Here is a 12,931-nt window from a genome sequence, read left to right on the forward strand (position 1 = left end):
GTGCTGTGGCATTGCAGCAGGAACTCTGCCTCACTCACTTTGAGTAGAATTGAGCCCCTATACTCTTTTTGTGCCAAATTTTTTAAAGAAAAACTTCAACCCTACAGAAAAGTGGAGACTAGGATATTGAACACCACATACTTTCACCTAGGTTTAACAATTGGTGACATTTTGCTATATTTGCTTCCCCACTTCCATAAGCTCTTATTTATTTATTTATTTATTTATTTATTTATTTATTTATTTATTTTTGCTGAGTCATTTGACAGTAAGTGGTAGATATCATGATATTTCACCCCATAAATATTTTTTGCACAGATACTAATGGTAACCTATGTAATATGTGTATCCCCTATATAACCACATACCATTATCACAACTAAGAAAATTAGCAGTCATCCCATAGCGTTAACAAATATCCTGTGCATTTTCAAATTTCCTCTATTTGGCCCAATAGTGTCTTTTACAACTATTTTAGTTTATTATCTTTCAAATTAGGATGCAATCCAGGTTAACACATTTAATTTGGTCTCTCTTGTCTGGAATTTTTTTCCATGATACTGCTTTTTTGTAGAATCCAGGACACATCTTATAAAATATTCCACATTCTGGATTCATGTGTTTATGATACAATTTAACTTGTTCTATGCTCTAAAAAGCTTGCTTAGACCTAGGTTAAACATTTTGTCAAGAATGTTTCATTGGCAGTGCTGTGTAGCTCATTGCAAGCAGGTAAATGCCTCTTGTTGTTCAAGTTGTTAGAATGTCACGTGCTTTGAGCTCATGCGTGTAAGAAACCTAGCTCTAACGCCTGTCTCCTGTACCCTTCCCAGAATATGTGCACCATTGAAGCAGAGCTGGAGAATCTGCTGGGGGAGTTCTCCATCAAGATGAAAGGTATTCTTTTCCCCATTCAGGGAGGGTGAAAAACCATCTCCACAGAGTTCCTTGTATTTTGAGAGCACACGCTATTTTTATTTTCCTTGCAAAGACACTGTATGCCACTCACTGTCTTTCCTGCTTATGATCATTTATTGATGCTCTAGAGCCTTCTCGTCCTTGACTTACCTACACACTTATATATTTATGACAGAATCTCAAACATACACAAAGTGAAGAGAATTTTACAATGAACCCCCATAAGTCCATCACCTAGATTTAATAATGAGCAAGATTTTGCCACATTTGCTTCATCTGTTCTCTTTGTTTTTCCTTTGATGAAATAGAAGTCTTTTGACAAAATGAAACCTAGGTATGTGAGTCTACCCCTGTGCACTTCAAGATGCATCTCTTAAAGCATAAGGACATCTTCTTACTGAATCACAATGCTAAGTGCTATCACATCAAATAAAATGAATAGGCCTTTGTTATTAATCCATTCCATTATTGCATTTCCTCAGTTGTCTCAAAAATGCTTTGTACAGTTAGTTTGTTCAAATCAAATTACATCACAATTGGTCATTAGGTGTATCTTTTAGCTTTCCTTTAATCTAAAACAGACCCCTCCTTGTTTGTGTCCTGCCACTGACTTGTCGTAGAAACCATTGTCGTGCAGAACGTCACACATTCTAGATTTGTCTATCAGCTTCTTCGTGGGGGGATTTAAATTGTTCCTTTATGCTCCATGCTCCTTGTAAACTACCTTCAATTTTTTAATTTTATTTTATTTCCCTGTTAAACCCCCAGAGGACTGTGCATTTTCTTCTTTTTCCCGGTGTCTTTCTCCAGAAAGTTTTGATCTAGAAGCATTATTGATTTATACTACACCCAGGTGCTGTCACATTTACAGCTCAGTGACCAGCAGGGCTGTCAAGTAAGCAGCCATCACAGCAAGTACATTTTTTTTCTGAGTTTTGGCCCATTTGACAACAGCAAAGAAGGCTGTGCTTGTGCAAATCGTATTCTGAGCTTTCTTAGCAGCTTGATCCCTCAGTTGCTAATGGGGATTTAATCACCCTCTTGTCCTTTTTGCAATTAAGGGAATAGAGAAGGGGGTGAGCTTCATTTTTGAATAAGTCATCTAACTCAGGCGAAAAACGGTTTTGTCAAGTACTCTGCATGACATGAGTAGACTTGGAATAAAACGACCTTGACTCTCAGCCCCCAAAATGGTGTGTTCTGCTCTTTAGCAGATATGATAGTGAAGCAGTTTGTTATTCAAGGTTAAGTCTCAACACTTTACCACTGAGGTCAGCATTTGTGCTTTTTCAGTTTTTTAGGTCCATTCCCTTCATTTTGGGTCCTCACCTGAGTCAGTGGTTCTATAACCACTCAGGCCTTGCCCTTATCCCAGCAAGTTGTGGGGAGGGGCCTGGAAAATAAATAAATATATAGATATATATAGATATAGCTATGTCTATATATATATCTATCTATATATGTAGATATAGCTATATCTATATATACATATATATATATATATATATATAGAGAGAGAGAGAGAGAGAGCACCAAAAAAATGTATACACATTTTAATAAAGGAAAACTGGACTAAAATTATAATACTCAATATATACTGATACCAAAAGTCACGTTTGACTTCTGCAATTACAAGAGGTACTCAAAGTGGTTACCATCAGCGTCCAGACACTTCTGATTACAGCGAACTACTGCTTTTTTTTGCATATATATATATATGCAATATATATATAAATATATACATATATATTTATAGATATACTGATATATGTGTATATATTTATATATAAATATATAAATATATATAAATATATATTTATATATTTATATATATTTATATATATATATATTTATATATATTTATAAATATATATATATAAATATATACTTATATATATATTTATACACACACACACACACACACACTCTCTCTCTCTCTCTCTCAGGATGATTCTGTCAGCAGCCTAAATTTGGAAAACAAGTGCTCTGAATCAGTGTTCAACACTTCCCTCTCCTGCTCTCAACACTCAAGTACCATCTATGCAGATCACACAGTCAGAGCCTGGAATCTCGAGAGCGATTCAGATCACACAAATCTCCTCACTGTTAATACAAGGACTACCATATTTCCTCCATTTCTGGTGTTCACTATTTTCAAGTGCATCAGTTTTTGGTAGGGTGCTAAGTTCCCCATTTTATCAATGGGAAATGTGGGTTCAATGACCTGCCCCGGAAGTCATACCATAAGTTGGAGTCAAACTTGAAACTGAATTCCAGGGCTCTTGGCTCCTAGTACATCCCAACCCTGCCCCGTGTCAGTAAGGAAGTCCTAATAGAACTGAGCAGACAACAAACTGTTGCTCAAAGGGTGGCCTCTCCTATGGGAAGGTCTTCTTCTACCTGGCACACAAGCACCTGGGAGTGGGGCAGGAGCAAAAGGACCCCCTGCCCATCAGATCTGGAACTTCTAGGCTGGTGGTCAGTGAGAGGATGATGTTGGAGGCCTGCCATCCACTGGACCTGGCCACCTGGCCAAAATATCTCTGGTTATAATGGGTTATCATGATGGACTGAAAAGTTTCTGTGGCTCCTACTCTTCCATTTCTGTCTCTCTATGTTGTCGTCTCTTTCCTATGTGATCAGTGTCCTTAGCTTCTATCTGGACTCAAGTTTTCTTCCAGGGGGGTCTCTTAGACCTGACCTAATTCTCCTCATTCATTATGGATTTATCTTACTTTCACTTCCCTAATCTAACATAAAAACTCAGAAACTACATCTGTGAAGGCTTTCCAGGGTAACATCCCCATGGAAATTCTTCTCTCTCTTAATAAAGGAAAGCCCTCTCACACTGCCAAGAAATCTTACATCTTTATAATTAGCTACTTTCTTATCTGTTATTCATTCTGGTAAAAATAACCACCCCAACATACGCATTGACATAAACAGGATATTTCATAACATTCTCAGGCCTCGTAACCCAACTTCCTTCTGCCACATCTGTCCATGCTTCTGTTTTTGCCCCACGCCCAACACATAGACAACTGTTTTTGTTGGGAGTGGGGAGAAGAGTAGGGAGGTAAAATGATGAAGACAATTGATCAAACACTTACTGAGCTCCTGCTATTGGCCAAGCACTAGGCTACATCCTGATTGATTGTCCTTGGCCTTGAGTTCTACATAGTCTACTGGAGAAAATGGATGTATGAGCCAGTGCCTTTTAATTCAGTGGAATAAGTGACCTACTGGGCCAATAGTGTGACCAGAGCCTGGGGGAGAGAGGGAGAGGGATGCCTCTCACCTGTCTGTGAGTGTCTGTGAGTAGGAAGGCTCCCAAATGCAACCTTTTGAGTTAGAATGAGAGGGACCATTCTGGCTGATGAACAGCACCGGAATAGCACTCACCAAAGAGGGAACAGCATGTTCAGAAATGACAGAGAGTCGGTGAGGCTGAAGGCTCGTTGGGAGAAGAGGACGGAGAATTAGGCAGGGCTAGCCTTTGAAGAGGCTCAAATGCCAGGCTAAAAAGGGAGCGCCAAACCGAGGAACTGTTGACCAGGATGGAGGTTAAAAGATGTGATCTCCTAGGGAAAACTAGTTCTTCTCCCTCCTAATTATTACTCAGTTCAAATTAAGTTCCAGGGAGTGTGTATATCCAAAAGCCTTTGCTGGCCCCTACAGCCATTGGGGCAGGTCAGTCCTCCAGAGAGGGAAAAACTATCAGTGAGCTCATAAATCTGCATTATTTATTCCTGGTCAATAAATCAGTAAGGCTTGTAACAGGAGCTCCTGGCTGTTCAGTTGTACAGCTGTTTTCCTTGGAATAGAATGTGTGACTCTTGGAAAGGAAGATCATTATAGAACTAGGAAAAATAGGGACCTTCTACCAGGAAGGTCCCTGAGCAAACTGTCATATCTGGGCCTTCCAAGCAAGGTGTGGAGGAGCTTTTTTATCAGTAATACATGTTTAGGGTAAAACATTCAAGAGCTGCAGGAAGATGCGCCATGGAAATAAAGTCCCCTGGTCCCCACTCCACAACAGTCTTTTGAGTGGACATAACAACGCTTTTTAGTCAGTGCAACAGTAATCACATAGCTGCTGAGAAACTTTAAGCTTTCTCCAGCTGTGAGAATCCTAGCAGGCTTCAGACCAGTGGTAGAAAGGAACCTTATCCAGGTTTAAAGGACACTAGGCTGTAATTTAATTGCCTCACTGTTAGTTTCAGTTCTGCACCCACTGTCACACATGGCTTACACAAGCAGCTGCAACCTTAAGAAGCAGAGCCCCAGAACGCTTTTGGCCTGGCTATGGCCATTTGCTACATTCTTGTTATAATCAGGGTGCCAGTATAATACCACTAAAGCAATTCCAAGAAAGTTTGCTTTAATAACAAGGGCTGAGACGCTCAAGCACATCACTGCCAAGCACCTTTCTCCCATTTGGATAAGTTCTTCAGGTATGAAATGTCTGGTAATTTTGAAAGGAAAAAGTTCAAAGAATTTTTCCCTTTTAGTCACCAATTTTTCCTTTTAATCCAGCACCTTAATCACTAGTTTTGTGTAGTGATAATCAACTTTTTATCAGTTTTTGGGGGGGAATCTTTTTTTTAAAATCAGGCTTCTGTTGTTACTGCACAGGTAGACAGACAACAGATGAATTGTGAACTAATTTGCAGAGGTTTTAAAGAGCACTTTGTATTTTATTAGAAAACCAGTCAATTATGTTTTCTTTCAGAAGTATTAAAAAAAAAAGGCTAAATCCTCCAGAAAATTATTAGTGAAAATCAGCTTCATTAATTCTGCTCTTATTTCAGTAGATATTTTTAAGTGGCTTGTTATGTTTTACTTGTTACTGTTTCTCAATGGACGTCTGGCTCAGTGAGTGGGGAGGCCTGACGGCCTGCTGGGTTGCTGCCATCTATCGGGAGATAAGGGCAACAGCAGGTGCTTTTCTAAGCCTGGAGCTTCGCCATCACCGTAACCCTGGCGATGCTCATCCGACTGGTGGGAAGCCGAGTCACTGTACCACAGTCTCACAACTTCACAGGACTCTTCATAGAAGGCAAAACACATTGTGTGACACCATCTCCGTCATCTTTACATGGGTAAAATTATGTGTAAACCTGTATAACAACAACTAAGAATTCAAAGGTCAATAAGTGGCAGCTTGAGGAGGCTGTGCAGCCAGGGGATCAGTTTGTCTCGTGAACGTCTGCCTGTATGTGAGGAATCTGAGCTGCTTTTTTACCAGCTAAGCAAAATTATTTTCTCTCAGGCCAGTGGTAGGAAAAGAGAGGGATTGTTCATGTCTTCTCAGATCTCTGTTTTAACTTTTTTAAAGTGATACCTTCTCATTTTTTAAAACATTGGAAAACATATACCAAAAAATTTTAAGTCGTACAAAATCGCTCCACCTAGTGCTAAACTTTGTTAAAATTGTCATGAATATCCAACCAACCTTTTCTCTTTGTGGATGCTGCCTGCCAACTTGGGTGATCTTTTTCATGTCTTTTTTCTTACAAAAGAAATACATGATATTTGAAGAAAAAAATCAAATAAAAATTACTAAATGTCAAACATTTAGCTTTCTCCATTATCCGTACCAGAGGTACTTATTTTTAAGTTTGTATGTTTTTCTAGACTTTTTTTCCTGTGGATATATTTTTATGTAGTGGAGATCATACTCTACATAAAGTTTTATATTCTCCCTTTTTTTTCTTAATACATATTACATTATAAATAGTTTTATTAAAAGTTCACTCTAAACATTTGTACTGAATTCTTAACTGGAATTTTTTATCGTAAATAGTGATTGGTTCTTTTCACCAGAAAATGAAAAAGTGCTAAAGATATTTGCCCACTTTTATTAAATTTGTTTTATTCCTTGATTAAAACTTTGTCTTCCAGGCCTTATTAGGATAAAGGACTTTGCATTGTGTTTGGCATGGGAATAGCTGATGACAGTAAAACTGGGATTACTGATAAACCTCTACTGACAACTTAGTCCCCTGTGTTCCTTGTGTGCATGACTCACATGCCTTCTTCCCCACACTTTATCCATCCTTGACACACAGTAGGCTTTCAGGAAATATTATTGAATGAATATACAAGGTACTCACTCTGTCTAGAGGTATCTTCTCACCCATGTCTTCATATCACTGAGGTGAAATTCTGTTATTTAAATGCTACTTTCCTTCATGAAACTATCCTACATTAAATGAGATACAGCTTGCTTGTTTTGTTTTAATTATACAAGTAACAGTCTTATGAAAATTCAAAATACAGAAAAAAGCAAAAATTTCCTTTTACTGTTTCTTCATTGCTGTTGTCCCTCACATGTGTCAGTTTGCTATGTCTTTCAATATCGGTTACATCTTTTAAATAAACTATACATGACAGATGATCAATAAATAGTATTATCACACTCCTGGATATATAATTATCACCACTTATTAAGGACTTACTATGTGCCAGATGCCATCTTACTGTCCTTACAAACAAATCTATGAGCTGGACATTATTATCCCTAGTATAAAGGTGAAGAAACTGGAGTTAGGTAAATTATCTAAAGTAGGCTAGCTGGTAGATAAAACAGAAATCAACCTCAAATTTAACTCCACCTTACTGTCTACAGGTCTTTGTCTGTTTCATTCCTGTGGGTTTTAAACATATGTTGCTCTGTATTATGTGTATCTGTAAAGTCTTTCTTAATTTCCAGATTGTTGCCCCCAAAGCACAGATCCTCACACATGGTGAGCTCTCAATAATAAAAGACAGATGTCCCAAGATAGTGGTCATCTAGTCTGAAAGATTTGTGTTTCCTGCTGTACCAGATGTCACACTGGGTCTCAAAATGAGCAGATCCCGTTAGAAATGACTTGCTGGATGGTATAGCAGAGGAGAAGCCCCACCTTCATTTTGGGGGTGCGGGTGATTGTCATTTGGTTGGTTAGTTTGATTCTGTTTTCTTAATTACTAGTTTTGTGTAGTGATAATCAATCTTCAGTGATTTCCTAACACAATAGGTATTATGCTATATAAATAGGATAAGGAAAACAGAAGAATGAGTAAATTGGTGAATAACCATGGGAATAAGTACATGGAATCTTAACTGAAATGCAAAGTATTCATTAGAAATCACAAATCTTGGGACAGAAAGAAAACCAAGAGAGTCATTTATTTACATGGGTATATGTTAGGTAGATAAATTAACATATCTTTATGGCCCAAATTCCATGATCCTGGAACCTGCTTGGACCTTAAATTGGTCAAAGGTACTAGCCCCCATGAGCTCTAGCCCCCACTGAACAGCCTTCTCTGCCACAGAAAGCCCTTCTTTATCCCCCATCCAGGAATGTCCCCCCCAGCGGTGAGAGATGGAATTCTGACAATAGCCGTTCCCACATAGGCCCCCCCAAGTAACTACATGAGTTCACAAAAGTCTGATACTTTACTTGAGTTTTAGCAATGTGCCAGTGTGTGCTAGTAAAAAGAGGAAATGTATTCTGCACCTCATACCCCAGTGCTTGCTTGCAGGTCTGGCCGGCTTCGCACGCCTCTGTCCTGGAGATCAATACGAAGTAAGTGTCTTGTTGGGCTGGGTGTTGGAATTCATGACTTGAGAGGGAGGGTTAGTTGTTGTTATTTTGCTCCTTAAGTTACCTTTTTACATTTGTTATTTTGAAAAAAATTAAGCCACTAAGAAAGTTTGGAGATTGATATAAGACCTCCCATACACCTTTCATCTAGACTCATCAGTTTTTAATATAATGCCATATTTGCCGCATTATTATTACTATTGCTATTATTTCACTGAACCATTTTAGAGTAATGTGCAAACATCCTGATTCCTCATCCCAAATTCTTCTAAGAATGTGTCAAGCAAAGAATGTCCAAACCTATAGAAGAGTTTTACAGGAGTTTATTTGAGCCAAATTTTTGAGGACGTGCTCAGAAGCAAGATCTCAACCGATAGAGAAAATTCTCTAGAGAATGGCACTTTTGCAGTTTATTTTATACATTAGAGTTAAAGGAGGAAACGTAAGGAGCGTTACATGAAATCCATTGGTTGTAGATTAAGGGGGTGGGAGAAAGCAAAGTGGGGAAATCTCTGGGATTGGATAAAAAGTAAAATGGAGAGACACATACTTTCACATTGGTGGATACAGGATAGTTAATAATTAACATTTACAGCACATAGAGATGGTATTCTGGGAATAAGATAACAATGACAGGGTGTGGTCTGGTGCCTATAGTTGTGCCTTCGAGGGATTTAGAAAAGAAAATTACTCTGACGTTTCAAAGGTATGTTATCTTACCTGCATAAGAAAAATGGACAGGGTTCACTGAAGGTAAAGACTGACATTTGCTAAGGAAGCTGCACGCCTGGGATTTGACTACCTGCCATGGCCGCCCAGTTAGGAATTTGTGATCAGATCATCCTGTGTGTTTACTTTTGGTCACTCAGTTTGTCGGGTCTGCCATGGGGCCCCCTGAACTTCTCAGGTTTATTACATAGCCCCTTTTTCATTCACAAATGGAAGGACATTCTCTCATGTAAGTGTTATACAACCCTCAACACCAGCCAACTTAGCATTGGCATTTTAGCTAACGTCATTTGATATATGTTCTATATTCATATTTTGCCAAGTGTCCCAATATTGTACTTTATGCAGTTTTCTTTTTCTGATTCAAATCCAGTGTAGGATCATGACTGCTCATAAGTATCATGGTTGAATAATAATATTTAGATGTTTCTTTACAAAAATGTATTCCATATTAAGGTATATAAATGTTGAATCACTATGTTGTACACCAGAAACTAATATAATACTGGGTTGCCCCAAAAATGTATACACATTTTAAGAGATGTTATCTTATCTATGTATTACTTAGTAGTTTGCCATAATCAGAAGTGTCGGGACGCTGATGGTAACCACTTTGAGCACCTCTTGTAATTGCAGAAGTCAAATGTGACTTGTATTCATCTTTTGTTATCAGTAAATATTGAGTAGTACAATTTTCATACAGTTTTTACCTTTCTTAAAATGTTTATAAAATGTTTTGGCACCCTCTGTCGTGTACATATTACAACTATAATAAAAAATAAATTTATATAATTTATCTGTATCTATCCATATAAACATATATGTATACACACACACACACACACACACACACACACACACACACACACTCTCCATAAAGTAAAAAAGCTTTATATCTTTTCCACCTTCAAAAGGGAACTTACATAATTTTTTCATCTATCTTCTCTAAAACCCTCTATAATCATACTTCTTGGGGTGTGGGGTGTAGTCTTTCCCTAAATGGTAAAGTTGTTTGACCAAGGGGAGACTGCACACCCTCTCCCCAGAGGATGTGGGATTTCAAAATCCTCGTCCAGCTCTGCCGTCTCCTTCATTCAGAAGGAAGATGTCTTATTTCTTGCTCTGACTGCTAAGTAGATTTTAGCTGATGGTCTCTCATCTCTCTAAAGGAGCAGGAAAGTGTGGAGAACTAGTCCAATGGTTGTTCTACTGAAGTAGAACTGACCAGAGAAAGAACCGTGACATGAGCGAGCAGAAGGGCGCCGTGTGATGACATTTACTAAAGAAAGTCCTCCACACCTCCTGACTTAGAGATGCAGAACTCTAAGAGGGGGAACCCTTTTGCAGTTGCTTCCCCAGTCATCATCTGCTTCACACTCCAGAGCCCAGGAGATCTGGAAGAGAGGCCACTAAGAGGGTGGAGTGAAGATAGGGTAGAAGTGAGCAGTGGCAGCTGCTTCATTTACTTGCCCTTTGAGCTCAATGTTTGGTCAATAAAGGCAGTGAAACATGTGCTGTTTGTGTCCTCTCCCCAGATTTTCATGAAGTATGGCCGACAGAGGTGGAAACTGAAAGGCAAAATAGAAGTGAACGGCAAGCAGAGCTGGGATGGAGAGGAAACGGTGTTCCTGCCTCTGATCACTGGACTAATTTCCATCAAGGTACAGTGTTGTCATCGCCGTCTGTTTTCTCCTGGTGCCACAGCTGGATGGCCCCACTGGTGGGGACCTTGCCCATAACTTCTGCCTGCTGCCCCCTTGTCCCACAGACTCCTCTCTGTACCACAAGTATGTGGCGAAAACAGCCACTCTCATATTGAGGGGGCAAAGTCAGTGTAAGGTGGGCTTTGGAAATACCCACCTCTGATTTCAGCTGTGCTCTGAAAGAAATGACTGAACTGGCTAGGAATGAAAAAGGAAAAGAGTGTCCTACCTGTCTCATCTGCTGTCCTCTAAGGCCTTTCCTTCATGCTCTCTTACTAGGTCACAGAAGTCAAAGGGCTGGCAACCCACCTCCTGGTGGGCAGCGTGACCTGTGAAACCAGAGAGCTGTTTGCAGCCCGACCTCAAGTGGTGGCTGTTGACATCAATGATCTTGGCACCATCAAACTGAACCTGGAAATCACCTGGTAGTAAGTTTCTCTTTTCAATTTCATCACATAGAAATACGTGCTACAGGCTAGTTCTGTTCGAAGGTGGTACATAGACCATCAGAATTGCCACGGAGCTTGTTCCAGAAGCTAACTCTTAGGCCCCACCCCAAACGTACATCTCTCAGGGCCCAAGAATCTGTTTAACGAGCTCTCCCGTGATGTTCACACATGCTAACATGTCTTATCACTATTCTGCTCTTATTCTGCCTCCTTCCCCCCTTTTCTACCTTTAAATATGTATGAGGAAATATATCTCTCCAGTAAATTAATTTTGAAGAAAATAACTGTCAAAATGAAATTTTTACTTAAGAAATATCCTGATTCTCACCATGGTATTTTAATTGCTTATCTATCTTTATCTCCTATACTTTCACTACTCTGGGAAATTTTGAATATTCTTAGTCTCTCCACACTCTAGTTACTGAAATAGAATTCTTCCAAAGGACAGGAGATACATTTTGTCAAACTGATGAACTTAAAAAGTGGTTTTCTGGGCCAGCCGGTGGCTCAGGTGGTTGGAATGCCGTGCTCCTAACACCAAGGTGGCCAGATCGATTCCCACATGGGCCAGTAAACTGCACCCTCTACAGCTAAGATTTTGAACAACAAACAGCTCTCCCTGGAGCTGGGCTGCCAGTGAACAGCCAGAGGTTGGTGTGAGCCGGCCCCGGGCTACCATGTGCTGCCATGAGCGGCCGGCAGCTGGTGAGAGCTGCTGTGAGAGACCGACTGCCGACCTGTGACCGACTGCCGGTGGGGAGGGGGGGGGTCGCAAGGCTCATAATACCAGCATGGGCCAGGGAGCTGTGTCCTACACAACTAGACTGAGAAACAACGGCTTGAACCAGAGTTGGGGGTGAGGGAGGCAAAGAAGGGGGGTGGAAAAAGTGGTTTTCTGATATCACCCCATGAGAAACATCGCGCTATGTTATTAAATACATACGTGGCTCACATGTGATGTTATGCCCTGGATGTACTACCAAGTCAATATGATGTGTTGAGTATTAATGTTCAGGCTCTCCTTTACAATATAGAGGGTCAGGGAATGGAAGCAGCAGGCACCCTGTTGCCTTGTCATTGAAACATTGTCAACAGTTTTTACTCAGCCCTTCCTCCTAATTTGTAGTCACGGACATCTCAAATGCAGGATCATTCCTCTGGCTGGATGAACAGGAAGGCATAAGGATAAGTGGTGTCACTGTAGACAGACTATTAGTCTCTCCATCACGCAAGAGGCTCTATGTCAACTGAAATGAACAGGATTCTTTTTTTGAGTGCGTTCTTTAGAACTGAACAACAATCTATTGTTAATAATCTCTTGTATTGTTCAAGTGTCTATCCCTACAAAGCTCAAATAATTTTTATAGACTTCTTCCAGTATCTGTGTTGGGGCAAGTACTAATATATTTATGTTTCTAATATTAATGAGAGAGATATATTTAGGTGTATAGATAAGTTGTGCTTAAAGCTGTGATGATAATCTGTGGTCCCTTGGGTGGGTCCCTTGGGTCCCTAGACTCAGTTTTCTGCTCTACTT

The 12,931-nt window shown here is 39.7% G+C and overlaps 1 protein-coding gene across 8 annotated transcripts in view; it reads left to right on the top strand.

Annotated features, from left to right (window-relative positions):
* RIPOR2 (RHO family interacting cell polarization regulator 2) overlaps positions 1 to 12,931 on the top strand; it is a 185,064-nt gene that overhangs the window by 142,327 nt on the left and 29,806 nt on the right. For all 8 annotated transcript variants that reach the window (XM_019716822.2, XM_019716819.2, XM_019716820.2 and 5 more), the window contains exons 8-11: positions 834 to 897; positions 8,452 to 8,495; positions 10,778 to 10,903; positions 11,225 to 11,373. In XM_019716822.2, the coding sequence (XP_019572381.2) occupies positions 834 to 897; positions 8,452 to 8,495; positions 10,778 to 10,903; positions 11,225 to 11,373 (383 nt within the window). The remainder of the gene's footprint in view (positions 1 to 833; positions 898 to 8,451; positions 8,496 to 10,777; positions 10,904 to 11,224; positions 11,374 to 12,931) is intronic.

Source organism: Rhinolophus sinicus, linkage group LG14 (genome assembly GCF_036562045.2).
Source record: "Rhinolophus sinicus isolate RSC01 linkage group LG14, ASM3656204v1, whole genome shotgun sequence".
In the NCBI taxonomy this organism is placed as follows: domain Eukaryota; kingdom Metazoa; phylum Chordata; class Mammalia; order Chiroptera; family Rhinolophidae; genus Rhinolophus; species Rhinolophus sinicus.